The sequence below is a fragment of the Octopus bimaculoides genome, chromosome 10, assembly GCF_001194135.2.
Source record: "Octopus bimaculoides isolate UCB-OBI-ISO-001 chromosome 10, ASM119413v2, whole genome shotgun sequence".
Lineage (NCBI taxonomy): Eukaryota > Metazoa > Mollusca > Cephalopoda > Octopoda > Octopodidae > Octopus > Octopus bimaculoides.
In genome coordinates this window covers 84443908-84466629 of record NC_068990.1, presented here as the reverse complement: position 1 = coordinate 84466629, position 22722 = coordinate 84443908, and the positions used below count along the sequence as shown (strand labels likewise).

The window sequence follows — 22722 nt, the reverse complement described above, 5'->3', positions numbered from 1 at the left end:
ATATATATATATATATATATATAAGTAGTTTGAGGGTTGTTCTGTACAATGGCTATAATTGTACTTGACCTCATGACCTTGCTGTCAGTTTTCTCTTCGCCTTAAACTCACAGCAAGGCTATTGTACTTCCAATTAAAGCGAATTATTTTTCTGTTGTCTCTCAGCACAAAAACCAGTTTCTTTTTGTTTTTGTTTGCTTGGTTTTTACTTGTGGACCAGTAGGAATAATTGATCAGATTGATCTTGGTGTATAATCTTCTTTCATATGACACCTCACTACCCTGAGTGTTTGTGTTTGTGTGTGTGTGTGTTTGTACACTTGCACGCGTATTTGAATCTCTGTTGAGTGGTTGTTCCAGACAAACAAGGTCACTCAGATGGAGAATATCTGTCTGAAAAAGGATTACATAAAGGCTGTAAGTATCTGAGGAACAAAAACATACATATAAACTCAGAAACGCGCATACACACACACATCCACAAACATGACTGCACACACACACACACAGTCACATACTCATGTGCATGCGTGCACACACACACACACTCAGGAGGGAAAGTAGTGCACATGACCAATTTCAGAAGCTCTGAGTATAGAGGAAAAGCAGGAAGAGAGTATCCTCAAACCTGACTGGCCCTCATGCCGGTGGCACGTAAAAGCACCCACTACGCTCTCGAAGTGGTTGGCGTTAGGAAGGGCATCCAGCTGTAGAAACTCTGCCAGATCAGATTGGAGCCTGGTGTAGCCATCTGGTTCGTCAGTCCTCAGTCAAATCGTCCAACCCATGATAATATGGAAGGCGGATGTTAAATGATGATGATGATGATGATGAGAAACTGGTGACTGAGTATTCAATACATTATGTAGAGCCTATTTATTCAAAGCTTATGATTCACTCTTATTTTTACTCTGTTTTTTTTTTAATGTGTCTGTGGAATACTTAGCCACCGATACAATATAATACAAGAATCCATCAATATATAATAGTAATGATAAAGTAATGAGTGACGTTTGGGGAGAGAGAGTGATAGGTAGCAGTATGAAAAAGTGATGGTGAGGTGTATAAGATGTGAGCAAATCTGAAGGAGTCTTTCATATTGAAATCATTATGATAGGAGGGAGAGAGAGGCAGAATGGTAAGGAAGATTGTTGCCTCATGCCTTTTTGGGGGTTGACACCCACTCTGGCACTCAACATTTTACCCACCACCACCACCGCTGCTGCCTCCGCCACCACCACCACCATAGTCATAATTTTTTTTTACATCTGCTTTTCCTTGCTGGTATGAGTTGAATGGAACTTCTTTTTTGAGGCACTGCTCTTCTTGAAACCAACACTTTTAGTCACATCTTATTATGACACATTGGAATATGGTGTAACTAGTCTAAAGCTTGGGATTCTACTTCACTTACTTGGTTAGTTTTCCTGAAAATGACATTAAAACCAAAGTGTCCCATTTCATCTCTCCTAGAATAACTTCTAATGTAAGTTCAAGATACAAATTTTCTGGTGGGTTGGGATTAGGGTTAGGGTGGGGTGGGGGCGGGAGGAAAGGGAATGATGCAGGGAGTGCATAGTTGATTAAATTGACTCAAGTGCTTAACTGGTGACCATTTTATGAAGCCATAGAAGAATAAAAATGAAAGTCAAGCAAGGCAAGTCTGGAACTAAAAATATTAAGGAATGTAATTAATTAACACAAAGTATTTTGTTCACTCTTCTACCAATTCTGTGCAGTACATTCGCTTCATCTTTGCTGGTTCTTTATTTAGTAATGTTGTTTGGGTTATATATTGGGTTGGTGCATAATTATTGCGGCTTTTTTCAACAAATTCTATTCAACAAAAACAGTAGCTAGGTCTTGCTGAAGTAAGGTCTAGTACCAATTTGTTCAGCAATGTTTTGCATGAGGTAGAGGTTGTCGTGTATAGATCCGTCAGGGATTGCATAAATTTGTGCCTCTCCAAATAAACTACTGGTAATAAGCACTAATCTCTAGGTGAGCACCTTTACTGAAATCTTTGGTTGTGTTGGTAGAAATACAACCCCATGTTGCCTGTTATGTTCTCATTATTCGAACCCTTCCTCAGCAGTGCTACCACAACTCTCGGCGCACAAGACTTGGAATACTCCTAGTTTGCTACTAGGTATAAAAACAGTTGTCATGACAGTAGCGAACGCATGTGGAATGTAAAAAATACATTTTATATGTGGATCACTCCCTTCCAGGGATTTATTTATCACTTGGTTGCCCGATACATCTGCAACTTCATCTGCCAAAATCAGATTTTTATAATATTCTGTCTTCGAACGAGATACGTGGAAGACCCTCCAGGTAAGCAGGTTCACTGTTTTAAGCTTGTCTCTCTTCATGAATATTTTGGGAAAATGCTGCTGTAAAGTTGTGCAAAGCTACGTAGAATCGGAACTGCCAAAGATCTTAACTTCTCTTTGTTACCTCACTGCGACTCTGTCATCCGTGCTCATCGAATAGTATTCTTTCCCGTGTTTTTCAGAGCACGTGTTCTAGCATGAACAAGCATCCGCGTAGAAGTAGTGGTCAAAGGCTAATCTCACCACAGGTATGTTGTAACGATGTTTTTTCTGTTCGCATTTGAAAAACAAGATATATAAAGAAGAAAATTAAGAAGGAATACCCCAAAAGAATCAGACTAATATTAAAAACAGAACTCGAATATAGAAATGGAATAGGGGATATAAATATGCAAACTACTATTAAGCAGTGCCAAAGGAAAATGGATATTCACAGAAAACTTCATATGCGAATATCAAAACCCAAGCTAATATTGTGGAAAACACACACGCACACACACATTCCAGATATCTCGGTGCTTAATGAAATAATAAAAGAGACGTAAATGAAAAACTGAAGACAACTGCAAAATAATATGATAACAAAGAGAAGCACCCGAAATTAAAGAACATTCCAAACAAGACACTCATTAAATCGTACAAATCTGCAATTATTCCTATGAAGAAACCTGTGTGTGTGACTTGTTGCTGCTGTTACTAAGCAGCAGTAGTTGTTACTCGATACGGAACCACTCAATCTGTAGTAGAAAAATAACGATTGTAATACCTTTTGAAAATAACATTCCATTTGTATTCTTTGACAAGTATTTAGAATACGACAGAAATTGTTTGGTCTAATAGAAAGTATTGGTAGTAATTTAGATGTTTGAAGACATTTCTTTCAACTAATTTAGATACTTTAAGCCCGTATCTTGTCCACGGTCACAGTTGTACTATCATGATCATTTATCAGGTGACGAGCTGGCACAATCATTAGCGAATTTCTTCCGGCTCTTAACGCTCTGAGTTCAAATTCCAACTAGGTCGACTTTGTCCTTCATCGACTTAACCCTACCCCTTTAAAATTACTGGCCTTGTGCCAAAATTCGAAACCACTATCATGAACAGTCATAAAAGTTAGTTCCCCTGAAATAGCTACTAAGAGTGATTCCCCTTGTAAAATCTTTTTGTTATTCTAGTTTCTTTGCAAGTAAAAATAGAATTGATTAGTTCTGTAATGATTTCATTTACATCTAGAATGCAGCCGGCTACAGTACTTCACTAGTATTTTATTTTATTAAACCCAGAAAAGATATGAAGTTTTAAAATGAAAATGTTTCTTTGCTGCAAACTGAAACTGTTAAGTAACAAAAGTAAAATAGTTGACAGTGAAGAGTGGACTATACGATAACGCACCCAGCGTGATGTTACCCATATAGAAGATGTGTTTATCAAATATTAAAGTTCAGATCCTTTCTGTTGGGCTCACACTTTTTGAAATTTGGTATATTAATGTAATTTTTCACGCCATAATTAGCTAATTTTTCACGCCATGATTAGCTAATTTTTCACGCCATGATTAGCTAATCTTTTGCGCCGTAATTAGCTAATTTTTCACGCCATAATCAGCTAATTTTTCACGTCATAATTACAAAACTTAGCTTGCAAAGCTACAACAATACACCAAATTTGAAATCATTTTGCGTCGAAATCAATTTAAATCGAAAAGTGTGAGACAAACAGAAAAGATCCTTCTCATTTATAGGGTGCACCGTAAAGAATTCCTGATTGAATTTTAGTCATAATTTTTAGAAGAGGGCATGAAAATACATGACTTCTTCAGGATTTAATTAAATATAGTCACGTAACATATTAAGATACGTTTCATTCAATATGTCAGCCTTTTGCTTTAACAATCGTCCGGAGACTGCCGAGAACAGAGTCACACGAACGCCGGACAAATTCTTCCCTTAAGCGATCCCGTGACGCGACGAAGGTTTTCGTCAGAGTGGTCATGTTTTTGTAAGAAACTTTCGAAACGTCACTTTCTTGAATGGACCAAATAGCGAAGTCCATAGGGTTGACGTCTGGTTTGGAGGGGTGGGGGCACACATTCTTGTCACAGAGTCCGTTGAAATGGTTCTTGCACCACTGCTGTGTCACAGTGGACGTATAAGAAGGAGCGCCGTCTTGCGTGAAAACGTAACTATGGCAAAACATTATCTTAACATTTTCATGTAAATTGCCGAATTGACCTTCGTCCCCTTTTTAATGAACACCAAAGGAGATTTTCCATTATCGGATGACACTGCCGCCCAAACCATCACTTCCGCGGGTTTCATTTAGCGAAACACCTTACGGTCACCTTCGAGAAGAGTATCCGATCTCGTGGTCAAAATCCTGTCATTCTGGGTGTTCGCTACAGTCTCCACAGCGAATGTCTTTTCACCCGACCAGATGAAGACATTGTTATCGGCGCTCTGAATCTCCTCCACCAATTTCTTGCACTTGTCCTGTCACTTTGTTTGGGAAGTGGCCGAAATTTGGTATCGACGTTGTAATTTAATGACTTACAATTTAAGTCTTTATGCACGGCCTGTTGTATGGTTGTCTGGGAGATATCGAAACTTTTAGTCATTTGCCTCATGCTCCGTCATGGATTTCGTGGCACTCTCTTTCGGACGACATCCACCAATTGTTTCGTCCTTAGGGATCGTTTTCGATCAGGAATGAGCTTGCTGTCGACTGAACGTGAAGGCGCTTGGCTTTCCCAACGCCTGAGCCTCGCCATCACCCGTAGTAATGCTGAGAGCGTGTTGCCTTGCTTCACTAGGTTCCGTTAAACCTTGTTGTGTGTGACCAGTTGCTGTAATAAAAAAAATTGAAATTCCCATAAATGGTTTCAATACAGTTTTAACAGAAGGATTTGGAAGAAATAGATGATGAAATGTAATTTCTTTCTAAGGCGGTGAGTTGGCAGAAACGTTAGCACGGAATGCTTAGCGGTATTTCGTTAGTCTTTATGTTGTGAGTTCAAATTCCGCCGAGGTTGACTTTGCCTTTTATCCTTTCGAAGTCGATAAATTAAGTACCAGTGGAGTACAGTCGATCTAATCGACTGGCCCCCTCCCACCAAATTTCGGGCCTTGTACCTAGAGTAGATAAGAATTTGTCTTTCAATCTCTATCGAGATATATGCGTTTTTTTTTTTCTCTCTAAAATTTGTCCTTTTCTACTCTAGGCACAAGACTCGAAATGCTTGGGGAGGGGACCAGTCGATTAACTCGATCCCAGTATGCAACTGGCCTTTAATTTATCGACCACGAAAGGATGAAAGGTAAAGTCGAGATAACTGAGATAGCTGATGATTGGGAGGTTGTTGTGTCAACAAAAACTGTAAGTCGTAGTAAATTAACATGATGTCCCACGTAGTATGCAAATTTTTCGTTACGACATCGAGGGTTCCAGTTGATCCGATCAAAGGAATAGCCTGCTCGTGAAATTAACGTGCAAGTGGCTGAGCACTCCACAGACACGTGTACCCTTAACGTAGTTCTCAGGGGATATTCAGCGTGACACAGTGTGACAAAGCTGACCCTTTGAATTACAGGCACAACAGAAAAAGGAAGAAAGACTGAGAGAAAGTTGTGGTGAAAGAGTACAGCAGGGTTCGCCACCATCCCCCTGCCGGAGCCTCGTGGAGCTTTAGGTGTTTTCGCTCAATAAACACTCACAACGCCCGGTCTGGGAATCGAAACCGCGAGTCCGCTGCCCTAACCACTGGGCCATTGCGCTTCCACTAATTCTTAATAGTAGAAGATTAATAGAATCTGGTCTTAAAAACAAAAAGAGAGAAAAGAATCAAAAAGCATAAATGAAAACAATAATGTCTCAGAGTTAACTCCCCCTAGTTAATGTTGTATGAGGTCGCTGCTATCGTTTACTTAGTCACGACTGAAATAAGACGACAGCAGCGACATCTTTATATTCAACAACTGAAATAAAAATCTTTCAATCATGAAAATGGCTGATACCCCGGCAGTTGTTCGTCGTAATCGACCTGGCACGAAATATGAGGTATTTAATAACAAAACAAACACTAACAGTCCTAACATCCGTCTTTCTCTTTTATAATTCTGTTCATTCTTATTTTGATTAACCCCTTGTTTTATGTAGGGGACAGGTTTACGCCTTTTTTTCCCTTCGACTTCTTTTTGCAGATGCGATCGCTCGGTCTGCTAGAAATAGTTACTAAATTCTTTCAAATCATATCCTGCTGTTTTAAAGAAGAAAATCGAATAATGTAGTCTTATATATGCTACTCCTAAGACGAAAACGAAATGGTCATCACCAGTGGAACGCATTTGACCATTAGATCTGTTCACAGTTGACCTGTGTCTTAACAACAATGTTAACATTTTTTTAATGTCTTTCTTTAACAACTGTTCGCCTGTTCAAGCAAGATCCAGCTAGATTTTCACATTTGTTTTTATTGGCTTCCTTTATAAAGCAAATTTTTATATATATATATATATATATATACAGATTGAAATCATAGCTTACTTAACTAAGAACAGAAACAAAACACTTCTAGGTATTTATTTAGATACGATCTTTTCGGTTTAAACCCCACAGAGGTCAGCTTTATCTTTTACCGTTCCGGAGTCAATAAGATAAAGTGCTCACCAACTACAGGATCGATTTAATTAACTCTGCCCCTCCCACAAATTTGGGGGCAGTTAGGGAGTTAGTTAAAACTGAATAATGTACAGAAGGCATGAAACGAAGTTTAGTATCTCCTTTCCTTCCTATAACGAAGACATCTTTGATGTGAATGGAATTATAACAGAAAAAATTCTGTATATAGGTTATTTATTTTTAATCTATCACCCGGAAAGGATTGCTGGAAGAATCTATCCTTGTACGACACCGTGCCTCGGAATTTCCAATTTTATCAGCTCGCTTGTTAAAATTTCTTCAAAAAGCAAAACAAACCGTTTCGTCGACCACGGAATGATGCCCTCCCTATTATTTTTGTTTACTTTTGTCCCCAGTAATTACTTTAGTATCAGCCTCTATATACGAGAGGGGGCTGAAAAGTTCATAGGTCGACTATGAAGGAGTGATGCTAGCGCTGCGAAATCTTGTCAGCATTAATTTCAGCTATTCTGTTTTTTTGAGCCAGAAACAATCCATGCAGTCAAAACCCCTCCTCACCTGCTCCGAAGAAGGCCAAGATCATTTCATTTGCAGGGAAGGTGATGGGCCTCAGTTTTTGGGATGCAAAAGGCATTGTTTGTTGATTTATTTTCAGAAAGGCCACATCATCACAGGAGAGTACTATGCCAACTTGCTGAGACAATTATGAAAGGCTATCAAGACCAAATGTTCAGGAAAATTGATGAAAGGGGTCTTGTTTCATCAGGACAATGCTCCAATACACAAGTCCTTTATGTTCAATGACTGTGGCTTCGAACTAGCTGATCACCTTCCCCATTCTCCTGATTTGGCTCCATCTGACTAACATCTGTTCCCCAAATTGAAAAAAATTTTTTTACTGGGAGCCAATATTGCGCTGATGAAAATGTCATATCTGCTGCTGATGACCTTTTTCACCATCTGGATGAAGCTTCATCCGTGAGATCCAAGCACTACAATACCAATGGAAGAAGTGTGTGGACTGCAAGGGCATTATGTTGGAAAGTAAATCTCATTGTTTGGAATTTTCTTAATGCACTTGACTAAAATATCCACAACTATCTTTGGAAATAGTATTGCACTATATTTCTAATTTTATTAATAATTAATGCCTGGTTGGGAAAACTATACTGGAAAGGCTTTACGTTCACAAGTGTGAAGTTGATTTTATTAATCCTGAAAAAAATGAAAGGTAAAGTTGGTCTTGGAAGGAATTGAACTCAAAACATAAAGGAATGTAGTTAAATGCTGCAAGGTATTAAGTCCAGTTCTCTTCTATAAGAAACATTTCTAACATTGGCACAAACTATAAATTTGTAGGGAAAGGGTATAACCTTTGTAACAAGTTTATCTTTAGGTTTCTTTTCTATGCACATGTTGGTGTTTTTAACCATCATAACCAAAGTTTGCATATAATCTGCTTCATAGTGATACTGTTGATTATCCTTAAGTTAGGACTATGTACTTTGGTGTCCCACCTGAACATTAATCATTGATACTTTCAGCCAGTCTAGTCAAGCTTGTGTACCTACTCTCACTCTATTTCTTTTATTGTTGTATCTGACGTCTGACACATAATAGAATGCAGGTATTTATATATGTAAGAATTAAGTTAATTACTGCTACAATCAGGTTTCTCTGTCATGCTAGTGTAGATTATCCTTAAGTCAACCATAACCACCTTGTTTATATATATATATATATATATATACAGAGAGAGAGGGAGGATAATGTTGTCCAATGTGCCCTATTTTTAAAATGACAAAGTGTAATTTGAGGAAGATTCAGTTGTTATTTCCTGCAGGTCAATTGACTGCATAGATTCTTCATTAGTTCATGCTTCATAATGAAATATTTAATGGTGTATTTTGAATTAATAAAAAGCTCCTTGTTACCTTCCCCACTAACCCCAGTAAACATTGGTCATGGTAGCATGCAGAAGATGCTTAGCTGAAGGTCAATTCTGATTCAGCAAGTTTATAATCAAAAACATTCCAACTGTAGTTGTTCCATTTTTAGGGTTATGTAGGATAAATTATCTAATAGGTATTTTCCTTATTTAAGATGGTAGGATGTTATTTGAAAAAGAATTGGCTGCTATTTCTGCCAGATCAAGTAACCATGTAGAAAATCCCTCAATAGCTGAACCTGCAGAAATTGAAATTAACAAGCATATAAATCCCTTCTGTCATCATCATCTATCCATCTTCCTTGCTGGCTTGTGTTAAATGATTTGACAGGATTTGAGGAATGGAAACACTGTTGTGCTCCATTGTCTGTTTTAGCATGATTCTACAGTTGGATGCCCTTCCTAATGCCAACTGGGTGCTTTTTTTGTGACACTAATATTAAATTGCTTTGCAGCTTGCAAGAGTATTGGTCTAAAGTGCCCCCCCCCCCTCCATAACTGAAGGAGACTAGAAGAGATAGGGTGCAACATTTCTAGGTGGGGATTGATGATAGGGAAGAAAGTAAGATGATAAGAATAGATTTATAGTTGTGTGACAGTGGTAAAGGAGAGAATAACAGAATACATACTATTTGGGAGGGTGTAATACAGGGTACAGGGGGAAAGGGAAAGGATTACTGTCATGGGTTATTGAAAATGAGAGGGACAGTAGAAAGGTTATAAGGTAGTTTGTGTAGAGAAGATCCAGGGCTATTCTACGTTATAAGGGTGGATATTGACAAGATTTGAGGAAAAGGGGATAAAGAAAGGAAAATAGGTGAGGGAGGTAAGGAATCCTGAGAAAGTCATTGAAGGTAAGAGAGGTGTGTGGGTAGCCCAGAGAAGGAGAAATGAGAAGATAGAGATGCTGTGGTTAGAGGAAAGTGAGAAAAGAAAAAATGAGGCTGAGTGTAGTATTGGGTAAATGTAGTGAGAATAATGGAAAAGAGAGGCTGGAAGGAGTCATAGAGATGGGTGGGTGATGGGAGAGCAGTGTGAATGCAGAGAAAGCCTCTCAGGTGGGTAGTTCGTCATAAGAGGTCAGTGAGAGAAAGGGTTAAGGGGGTAGTAGGTGGATGCAGTGAGAGATTGAAAAGCTGGAGAGCACCCTAGAGGTGTGAAGGCAAGAGGAGATGTTGGATGGCAATAGGGGTAATTCAAGAGAGAGTGTACTGGCTGGAAGTACAGCAGGACAAGTATAATGATGAAGTTAAAGTGTATTGGGTAGGTGAGGGTGAGGTGGATCTAAGAGAAGGATGAAGGGTCACAGTGAAGTGAACTGGATAATGAAGATGCAGTCTGATGGAGGTGGTGGGGAGTTGTGAGTGATGAAGGGATGGTAGTCAGGAGGAGGGTGTGAAGATATAAGGTGGGCTTGGTGAAGAATAAATATATGATATCATGGCATCTAAGACACTAGTCTCATGTCTAGTATGTTTGGTCATGGGTGGACTGGTCTCCTGTAGCACTAGACATATCCAGTTAGTATGGCCTTCTGTCATCTCCTTTGTGAGATGCAGCATTTTCTGGTCAGCCTTCATTACCCTATCCAAAGTCTTTATCTACACTTAATTTCCTTAGTGACCACCATATTACTGAATGTAATACCCTGCTAAAGCCTTCTCCAAGTCAGCAAATGCCAGGAATAGTGGTTTTCTGTTAGTCAAATATTCCTCCTGCAGTTGCCTCACTATTGCACCTATTATACTTCTACTGAGCATGAAGCCAAACTGCATCTCATCTAAGTTTACTCTGTTACAAATCACTTGTTCTATGATTCTCTTCATGACATTCCAATTGCTTAATTCTTCTATAACTTCTCTCCAATGGTTCTCCTTTACCTTTGTAGCAGTTTACAATGATGCATTTATATCAGTTGTCAGATATGATACTTTCCTTGATACTTGATTAACTATCTCAATAGTTATCATGAATCCCACCTCACCAGATATTTTGAACAACTGCCATGATGACCCAGCAATTTTTTCCCCACTTTGTATCCTTAGTTTCTTTTATCTACCACATTTCCATCAACTTGAATTTCTCCTCCCTCTGTATGATCAACATGAGGTAGAGCCACTTTCTTATCCTAAAGTAGTCCGCCATCACCACCAACAACAACAACCACCATAAGTCTTAGTGTTTCTAGGATTAAATTATTTAACATGCATTTTGTGTTTTTAAAGATGGTAGTAGGTGATATGAAGGAGATTCGGTTGCTATTTACTGCAGATTAAGCTACTATGTCAAGCCTCCCTTTTTGGCTTGATTTCTATTGAGTTGCATGATAAAGGATTAAATGAGAATGGAAAAGTATCCCCGCTTGGGTTGTTCCTATATGATTAATCATCATTAAGTATTTAAAGATAATTAAAATAGGTATACTTCTTGTGTGTTCCTAAGCAATTAATATATTGTTTTCTTATTTACCTAGAAATGGTGCCATTGGCCTGATGAATCCTTTGATGAAATGGAGAGTACTCTTGCAGTTCAACAGGTAATGTACTGATATATGTGTTATTGTCTCTTATGCAAGGCCTCTGTTGGTGAAACTTACTTGAGTGATTTGTTTACTGAACTGCAAGTGGAGCTATCTTCAAGCAGTCACACAGCCTGCTAGAACTAGCAACCACATTGCCTCAAGTTACACCCTACCATTCTTAAAAAAAGAGAAAGACACATTAAGACAATATAATCTTAGATATACAAACTGACAAAATGATCACTAGATCTCAGAACAGTATCTCTCATGTAATAGGTAAATGAAAGCCAAGGCTTCTGGTGTGTGTTGTACTGCAAACCCTTCAAACATATGCCAGCATGGAAAATCATTAAAGTAATAGGGTGATGGAGAGGTTTGCTGATAGTGCTGATTCAATCATTTACGGACAACATCCACTGATGCTTCTACATTAAAGAAGATAAAAACTATTTTTACAAGCTACAAAATAATTATTTAAATTCTGTAAACAGTACATCTTTATCAATAGACAAAGAAAAGTGTATGTATTCTTGTAAATATCAGTTTTTCCTTCCTTGCACAAAAATGACAAGTCAATAGATTAATATTAACTCTTAAAAGACAAGTTAATAGGAACAGTTAGAAATATTGACTCCAATTCAAAGTCATCTTAGTATCAAAAAGATAATTATGAAAGGTTTAAAACTTGTATCTGAAACATAAACAGCAAGAAAACAAGATATAAACATGAGACTGTGCAAAAATGGATAACATCCATTGGAGCTCTATTTACTCTTGTTCATTTGATTTGAATTGACAAAATATGTTCAGTAAATCTATCACTAGGATTAAGAAAAACAAACATTTAATCATTTAGAAAATAATTTATCTTGATGATCTTAGACATGATAAACACTGTACGCCATAAAAAACCACTACACCATATGCCCACGGGCTTATGGCGTAGTGGTTAAGAGCGTGGCTTACTAACCCCAAAATTCTGAGTTCGATTCCAGGCAGTAACCTGAATAATAATAATAACAATAACATCAAAAAATACCTTAGAAATGGGAACCCAGGTTCAAAATTTCCCCAAGACACCTGATGAAGGCTGGAGGGTATATCAACTGAAACGTGTTAACAACAAACAAGATGAGGACAAATATCCGTCAAATGTAAATAATGTAAATAATGATAAACACCAATTTGAGAGAAAAAGTGACACAAGTACACTACTGGATAATAGATACTGGGTTCAGATACCATCAGTGAGTGTGTTATTTTTTTGCCTTAAACTACTGCTTATATCTAATGTCATTCACATTCTTTCCTTCGCAGTTATTTTTTTACTGATTTCTCGAAACCGGTTTATTTATTCATGTTTTGCTTGTAAAGTCCTGTTGTTTCTCTCTACAGTTTATCCAACAATCTATACGTAAAGATGTAACAAACATAGATGCCATCCTCACTCCCCCTGAAGGTCAAGAAGAAGGTGTGTGGAAATATGAGCATCTAAGGTAAAAAAAAACATTGAATTATATGAAGTAATTCCGTAGATAATTTTCTTTTGATAGAGGAAATTTGAATGCTTCTTTTCCTCATATGTTGTAACATTTTAAAAATATTCGTAGTATTTGATGTGTTGATATATTTATACAGAAATGAGAAAGTAGTGACACTAAAGAAAATCAATTGACTTTGTGCCAATATCTCTGGCTCATTACTAATATGAAAAATCAGTATTTAGATAACATATACAAGAAGTAGATTTGGAATGATAGAAGGAAAGGATGAATAATGTATGGATGTCTTTGAAACTGACATGTAAATGAAGATTATTCTTCTTATTATTTTTCTTATTATTATTATCATTAAATGATATTAACTATTGGTCTTATTTTTCCTAGTCATATTCTTAGATTATAGTCTATCTTTAATCTAGAACCATGACTTCCATGAGCTAATCTCTTGAGTAAAATATTCTAAAAGTAAAATACTATCAACTGTGATGAGCATTCTCTTGCTGAATATTCAGTTCGTTTCTGTTATTGATTGATGGGCCATTTGGTGTCTTAAGAGTTCTGAATTCAAATATGACTGAGTTTGACCAGTGTTGCATTTGATTACATTTATATGTGTATTTGTCTGTATGAGTTGTGTGTATGTATGTATAGAATATAAAATGTGTGTGTTTTGTAACTTTATTGCTGAAGCTTTGTATAAGTGTAATCTTTCATTTACATTGTAGGCAGTTCTGTATGGAGCTCAATGGACTTGCTGTTAAGCTGCAGGTAATTTAACATTTTATGATTTTAAATATCAGTTTGAGCATTATTAATATCAGTCAGTTCCCCAACTTTTTTGTTTATTTCGTAGAAAATCTGAACATATTTGGCAGAATTGATAGTGTCAAGCAAAATGGCTTGGGATGTAGAGTTATGTCCTTCTTGGGTTCTAAATCTAAACCCTACATTGGTTGACTTTACCTTTCAGCATTCCAGGATCAATAAAATAAGTACAAAGCAAGTATTAAGATCAATGCAGGTCGTTGTCGACTTAGGACCACAATTGGTTCTGACTGACTGGTCGTAAGTTGGCCATGCTTAATCAGGGTGCTCTCTTTTGACTTTACTGCCATGAGTAACCCTTACTCTGTGTGTGCAGTAGCAGCATTATCTCAGTGTGATGAGAGCATTACACCATTGTGGATCTTTACTAAGCTTTGTAGAGAGTTGGTAGATGTTGGAAGCTGAAGTATTATCAACAGTAAATTTCTGTTTTATTCCAATATGTTTTGATAGCATTTATACATCTTGGTTGAAGTTCTGATTGTCTGAATTTCTAACTCTATATTACTCCCATATAAGTTCACTTAATGGCTATATTTAACTTTCATTTGTTTACAAAACCTTTTATCTCAGATTCTATTCTTTCTTCTCTAGAATCTTACTTCTTTAGACTATATCTAGCCTGCCAATTCTGGTGACTTTATTTGTAGTACACTATTTGACTATATTTACCCTCCAACTATTTATGCCTTAGCAGTCAATGTGTGTGTGTGTTGTGTCATCATCATCATCATCATAATTTAACATCTGTCTTTCATGCTGGCATGGGTTGAACAATTTGACAAGACCTGGTAAGCCTAGGAACTTTGCCAAGCTCCATTGTCTGTTTTGGCATGGTTTTTACAGCTGGATGCCCTTCCTAATGCCAACCATTTTACATATATATTTCTGTGGATCTCAAAGCATGCATAAAGCTATAAATAACAGCATGTAAATATTAGATTGAAAAACTTGTTTGGATAGAAAATGTCAAAGCTTGCCCATTGGTACTATAAAACCCACAGTTTCTGTAGACAGATGTGGGTTTGTCTCTCTTGGCAGCCTTTGACTCTTTTCATCCAAATGGGTTTTTTGACCCAATATGTACATACTATTACTTTATGTGTGCTGTAAGAACCAATGTTTCAAAAAAGAATCATTTCATGTTCTCTCGAAAGTTTGTAAATTCTTATGACATCAACAACATTTATCTATTTATGTATTTACACACTACTTATTGAGTCAATACATATTTTGAAAACTTGTTTCAGAATGAATGTAATCCAGATAGCTGTACCCAGATGACTGCCACAGAACAATGGATCTTCCTGTGTGCTGCACATAAGACCCCAAAAGAGGTATTATTCAAATTTCTTATATCAAAAAATTGTAATTGAGAATAATTCTTCAATGTTGCTAGTTCGCAACTGGTTGAGATACCATCCATGAATATATATATATATATATATATATCATAATAATTATATACATAATTATAACAAGGGATTGGCATTATGCTTCTCCACACGGTGAAAATAGATGCCAAATGATGCCAATACCACCTTAAAAAACACAGGCTGTAGTTGAGCAAAAGAAAGATAATGAATTAAACTTTTGGTTAAATATGTACAAGATCTTGTTTCAGGCTTAAGGTAGAAAATTATACCTACTGCTGTCTCAGCACCGTTATTCCATAGTATAAATTTACAAGTATTTACATATATGTATACAAGCAGCAACTTAATACAACAATATATATATACATTTAGGGCAGTGAGCTGGTAGAATCGTTAGCACGACAGGCGAAATGCTTAGTGGTATTTTGGCTGCCATTACGTCCTGAGTTCAAATTCCGCTGAGGTTGACTTTGCCTTTCATCCTTTTGGGGTCGTTTAAATAAGTACTAGTTATGCACTGGGGTTGATGTAATGGTTGTGTGTTAACAAGGTTAGACATGGCTAATTTGATCAAGTTGCTTTGTCTTTGTGATGGTTAGATTTTGTTAATTTCAATGGTAAAGAGCTTAACTCTTAAAGAAAGTAAAATATTACATAGTAGTTGTCTCGCATTGATAAAAATATTTAGTATAAAAAAATTCCTTAATTTTTCTCACTATTATTTACTGTTTTTTCTTTTTGTCTTAAGAAAAGAATGCTTAAACGTGTGTAAAATTAGACATTCAGTCCTATTATAAAGACATAGTATAATTTCTTTCTCAAACTGATATCGCAAACATTTGTAAGTTATCTACCTTGACATCTCAGCCAATTTCAGACTTATTTTAAATGGTCAAAACAATGAAATTATACAATTGCTGCTTATAATTGTTACTCATGGTATTAACCGGAATTTTGATTAAATGGAAAGAATAGTTATCATGTCTGGCAGTCAATAAGACAACAATGTTTTTTTTTCATAAGCTGATTTAATCCATTTTCGCTGTATTTTTTAGAACTTCTCAAATATTTAAAGCCAGCCAGAACATTCTCTTCACAACTCACTGTTTACCTGCAACAACATACGTTTTTCTATTGACAACAACTTGTGACGGTAGTGAAAAGAAAATAGTCTTTCGAAAAGCTCTTAGTTTCTTTACATACATACATACATACATACATATATATATATATATATATATATTCTGTAAAAATATAGCATTTTTATTTGTTTGCAGTGTCCTGCTATTGATTACACAAGACATACATTAGATGGAGCTGCTTGTCTATTAAATAGCACTAAGTATTTTCCAAGCCGGTAAGTTTCTAATTTTAATTATCTTTTTCGTAATCCTAAATAATGAACAATAATTGCCATGCTTTTGTTATTCAAAACAAAAGTGTTTGATTGTAGATTTGAAGGCGGACGTTAAACAATGATGATGATGATATTATTCTATTAATTTAACTAAGAAATATTTGTATGCAAGTCATGTTGAGTTTTCTAACACCATTGCTAAAGCAAATTTATTCCTGTAATCCAAAAAATAAACTGAGGTATACTGATGCACCAGTGTTTCAAGCTAATGAAATAGTTGTTGGCTATACAATATGCAAAATGTTTGCTGCTATGAGCTATACTTCACCTGAGAATCGCATATATTGACAACAGGTAGCATATATAGGCATACATAGGTATAGGTATGGTAATTGTAATTGTCTTCACTGACATACTGAAATATCTTTAAAATCTTGCTGCATTTTTAAAATTCCATTTATTTATTTATTTGCAGGGTCAGTATAAAAGAGTCATCTGTAGCCAAGCTCGGGTCTGTTTGTAGAAGGGTCTATCGAATATTTTCTCACGCTTATTTTCATCACAGAATGCTGTTTGACAAATTTGAGGTAATTTTCTGATTTTTTGAAAATATATTTACTATATTTACTGCTCTATTGTGCAGTGTCTTTCTTTTTGTTGACTTTAACAATTCATGGTCTTCTTATCTTAATAACTTGATCATACGGAATGATGAAATACCACAACTTAACTTTCTCATTTTCTTTCACTACTTTAGGTTAATGTTCATACCATTTATCAGCTCTCTACAAATTATATTCTCCACATAGTTCCCATTGAACAATATGCAATATTATATTCTATCTTTTCACCTTTTATACCACACAGTTTGCTTAAGTGGGATTCAACAATTTTATCATCTTCATATTTCACATAGTTTCTTCTAAGCACTTTTTCTTGTGTTACACAGATTAATGCTTCTGTTCAAACGTTTAGGTTTGATTTTCACAGCCATTTTCATATCAGAGATATCAGTAATGAAGATAATCCATGCTTGTAACTTATATCTCCATGCATTGTTTTTCCCTCTTCATCATATCTCTTTTTCCTCTCTTCTGATTCCCTTATGTTCATCCTTATCAATGCTGTCTCCACTGTGTCACTCTTACAATGGTTCCAAACCATTCTTTTTGCTGCTTTTACTTTCCTTGCAACTTATCAAATCTGTTCTTATACTTTTCCTATGCAGGCAAAGCCATTGAATATCACTTTTCAGAGCAATGCTCCCTGAAATGTCTTCAATTTCTTAGTCTTTACTTTCCAACTTCTGGAGTTTTTCCTTATTCTTTTGACAACCCCTGCTTCCATTTAATTACATATACAACACATATTTATTGCTAATATGTTTCGTTCATATAATTATATTCTTCTCTGGTATTCTTTACCAGATAATTCCTTCATTGCAATCTCTTTCATATCGTTGACTAATAGTATTAAGTACATATATCCATTCTCTTCCATATCCTTCACCACCATCTGCTAACAATGCCTTCTGCTTTTTATTATAAGTATACCATACTTCTTTGTCCAAAATTCCATTCCTGTGTTGTTGCTAAATATATGAATTGTTGGAACTTAATCTATCAGTTTTCACTTTCCTTGAACAGTTAAGTTCATTTATTCATCCTCATTCATAGCCATCACCTGTCTCTTGTTTTTTCAATATCTTCGCTGTTATGCACAATACAAACAATAGGGTAACATACTTTCACTTTGAACTATTTGAACATTGTTTTTTGGAGAGCAATATTTATTAATGGTAGCGTGCTGGACATTTGCATCATTGAGTTACGTCCCCTTAATGCCTGGCCAGTTCCTGTCAAACCGCCCCACGCATGCCAGCATGGAAGGCAGATGTTAAACGATGATGATGATTGCTATTTTTAAAAAAAATATCTTTTCTCTTCTTTAAAGTTCTTTTTCTTCCTTTCAGAATGAGACTAATCTTTGTAGACGGTTTACCACATTTGTTACCAAATATAATTTGATGCCGAAGGACAGTCTGATAGTACCAATTCTGGAAGACCAGGCATCTCTGAATGGAGAGAGTGAAGCTTGATTTGAAAAAACAAAAGTGATTACTGTTAAAAAAAAACCCCAAAACCAAAAACTTAAAATTACTGTACTGTTTCTGCTCGGCTAAGTAAAACTGTTTTTACTTAAACAATAGTAGCCAGGGTTTGACAACCAGTTTCTCTACTGATGACAACTGTGAACACCTTAATAAACCAATTACACAACTGTAGCAAAGTGTATTGGGAGTTGTTGCAAGTAGGAAGAAACTATGAAGAGCTTCAACACTCGAAGTGCTAACTGGTCTTTTTTTGACCATTTTATTTTCTATTATGATAATCTTATTTATGTTTAAATTGACATACTAGATTCTTAACACAAAAAAAATAAGTTCAGCTATTAAACAGAATCTGTTAAAAATCGACTTAAAGAAAATAGAAATATATACAGGTTTCGTTATTTCTGATTGAAATAAAAATATATGTATATATTATTTACAAGATATGTGTATATATATATGTGTGTGTGTGTGTATATATATATATATAAAACATGTATATTATAATATATATACATATATATATTATATTATATATAGTGTATGTGTGTATATGTATATATATATATAATTTACATGTGTAAATATGCACACATTTATATATATATATACACATACACACACACATACACATACACCTATATATGAATATATATTACATACACACATGTATATATGTGTGTATATGTATGTATACGTATTTACCTGTGTATATCTATATAAGTATGTGTATATATATATATATGTGTGTGTGTATATATATATATATGTATTCATATGTGTATATATATATATATATATATATATCATCATCATCATCGTTTAATGTCCGCTTTCCATGCTAGCATGGGTTGGACGATTTGACTGAGGACTGGTGAAACAGGATGGCAACACCAGGCTCCAATCTAATTTGGCAGAGTTTCTACAGCTGGATGCCCTTCCTAACGCCAACCACTCAGAGAGTGTAGTGGGTGCTTTTACGTGTCACCCGCATATATATATATATGTAATGACTGAAACAAGTAAAAGATTAACGATTGCAGACAAGCTAATGGACAAAATCGGCTGCATCTTTTTTTTTCTTATGCATGTTTTCCATTACCATTTTACCAAGTATCTGACAGAGATAATGTTTAACCTGTTCTTGCTACAGCAGGAATACAACATGACAAGGTTAACAATAAAATAACCAGACAATGATTAACTAGCAAAAACCAAATATAAATATTTAAATAGCCTTATAGTTTTAGTCTAAATTCTCAAAATATCAGATCCTTTGTTTTCAGTAACTGTAACTAGAAGCTAATTGACTTAGAGCTTCTTTCAAGTATTTCAGATTTTTGTTTAAATATTTTTAATGTAAAAGGTCTCAAATTTCACCTAGGTCTTTTCTTTTTTTTCTCTCTCTTTTTTCTTTTCTTTTTTTTTATATTTTATTTGTGCATTACTTTTCAACCATAGAAATGTCATTGAAGGGTAAGGGAGAATTCTTAAAAGAAAACAAGGTGGGGAAAGCATATTTGAATGAAACAGGAAAACTTGAATTTCACTTTGATAGGTATTGCTAGTTGTCATAATAAACTGGAAATGTCTAGTGGAAGTGGTTTGTGAGAACATTATTTTTCATGAAAATATGAAATAAATATCCTTCAGCTGCAGTTTGGTGTAATATAATGTGAAAGATTGATAAGGTGTGGGGGTGGATGTTAAATTTCACACCTGTTCAGTATATGACAGCTTGCTAAAATTGAAGTCTTTTCTGCTTAATACACTAGCATTAAAATTAGTGTCAAATGTAATGTTTTTTTATTCACATTGTTTTGAGTTAGCCATGCATTTTATCTCTTAGCTTTTAGATGTCAATGATATATTTTTAGGATGACGTTCTAGAGTATGTGTGAGAGGTCAGACTTGCCTGGTTTGTACATGAAGCACGTTGAATATTTGAGCCAGATATGGCCAATTTAAATGTTAAAAGGTTAATGTGGTGTGTGGGTGCAGTAAAATAGAATGTGTTATGCTTAGTAAAAGAACTGGTTCGAATTTGGAATGTTTTAAAGTAGTTTTAAGTGTCTATTGTATTAAATTTTATTTTCAGACTTGACACTGCAAACATTGTTAATAATATTAAGCTTGAAATACTATGGCATTCATGCTTTTCTAGGAGCATTAGTGCCTTAGTAACATTACTCCTCTGAAATCAGTTACTCAGATTAATTTAAAATAAAATTATAAAAACATAAATTTACAAATATAAAAATATAAGTATATTAACACCGAATATTTATAACTAAATACAGTTGTCCATCTGGGCAATCCTATTTGTGTACATTTTATATAAATGATGATGATTATGTGTGTATTTATGTGTAATATATATATATATATATATATATATATATTGTTTCGAATTTGTGTGAATGTGTATATTAGTTGAATAAAGTTGAGACATAATCTGGTTTTTCACATTTTTTAGTATGGTATTTTGACAGGATTGGCACTTTCATGCATGGTGTACTCATCAGATTTCAAATGTGTTTAGTACGTCTTAGAATGCTCCAACCGGCTGGCTGGAGTGTTCTAAGAGGTATTAAAGTTGTCAAGAACTCAACTGTCAGTGAAATACATTTGAAGTCTGATGAGTGCACTGAGTGTGGGGGTGCTGATTTTGTTGGAATACTTTAGTGAAGAATGTGAAAACCAGGCTGTATTTTGGCTCTATTCAACTAATACATATATATAATTTAAGCATCTTAGGTAAAGCTTTCTAACTTGGACAGATAACGTTGTGATGTCACTTTGTTATAGTGGTTAGCAGTTATATGGTTTACAGGAGATATGGTGCTCAAATCTTATGGGTACTGTTACAACTTTTTTCTGTCTCCTTTCATCACAATTTTCCATGTTTTCCATGCTGGTATGGGCTAGATAATATAGTACATATTACTATATACTGTGTTGACAGGTATATAGTAATATATAACCATTGGCAGGTTGCTCATTTAAGTAATCTTAATTACTTTAAATTTTGTAATTTGGTCAGTTATGATTGTAATGCCATTCTGGGGTGTATTTGAAGTCTATTCTTCATATTTAATTCACTTGAAGTCATAGCATTGACTACATGTTGAGTCATTATGCACTCTCAGAGATTAAATGTTTCACTTAAATGAACTAAAATTTTACTACTTAGTTTCATGTACATGTGCCTAAGTATGCATTCAAACCATGTGGTTTCAGGTTCAGTTCTACTGTGTAGCATGTTAGGCATGTTTCTTCTGCTTATAGCTTCAGGTCAGTTAAAGCCATGAGAGTGGATTTTGTAGGTGAAAACTAAAATAAGCCCATTGTATACACCCCACCACACACACACACGTGTGTGTCTTCTAATATCACTCACAACACCGATTAGATTGAAGCTATAGTAGGAAACTATTTTTCCAAGATAGAGATGCCATGTAGTGAGACAGAACTTGTGACCTTGTAGCAAAATCATAATGTTGTGTGTGATGGTTGTAAATGAGCATCATTGTCATAGAAGCAAGGCTGTTTCTAAGCTTCTGAGAAAAATGCCTAGCTATGAGAAAATATTACCTTGCTTGGAAACAAGTTAAGGTTGGTAACAGTAAGGGAATTTGGCAATAGAAAAATCTCTCAACAACTTCCTTCTGACCCATGCAAACATAGAAAAGTGGTTGTTAAATAATGGTGATTATGATAGTATAAGTATAATTTTTATATCCGCTTTCCCAAGCTCACTGTATCCTCCTCTAACACAGCTTCTCACTACAGGTATTTCTTTGCCACTCTCTGAGTGGTTGGCGTTAGGAAGGGCATCCAGCTGTAGAAACTCTGCCAAATTAGATTGGAGCCTGGTGTTGCCATCCGGTTTCACCAGTCCTCAGTCAAATCGTCCAACCCATGCTAGCATGGAAAGCGGACGTTAAACGATGATGATGATATATGTATTCATATATGTGTATATATATATATATATGTATTCATATATGTGTATATATATATGTATTCATATATGTGTATATATATATGTATTCATATATGTGTATATATATATGTATTCATATATGTGTATATATATATGTATTCAT

The 22722-nt window shown here is 35.3% G+C and overlaps 1 protein-coding gene across 1 annotated transcript; it reads left to right on the top strand.

The window, feature by feature from the left end:
* Positions 1-6235: 6235 nt before the first annotated feature.
* On the top strand, positions 6236-19992 carry LOC106871335 (MOB-like protein phocein). The gene is made up of 8 exons (XM_014917734.2): positions 6236-6392; positions 11396-11458; positions 12839-12939; positions 13671-13713; positions 15021-15107; positions 16424-16503; positions 16979-17090; positions 18476-19992. The coding sequence occupies exons 1-8, from the start codon at positions 6333-6335 to the stop codon at positions 18599-18601; spliced, it is 672 nt and encodes a 223-aa protein (XP_014773220.1). The 5' UTR covers positions 6236-6332; the 3' UTR covers positions 18602-19992.
* The last annotated feature ends 2730 nt before the right edge of the window (positions 19993-22722 follow it).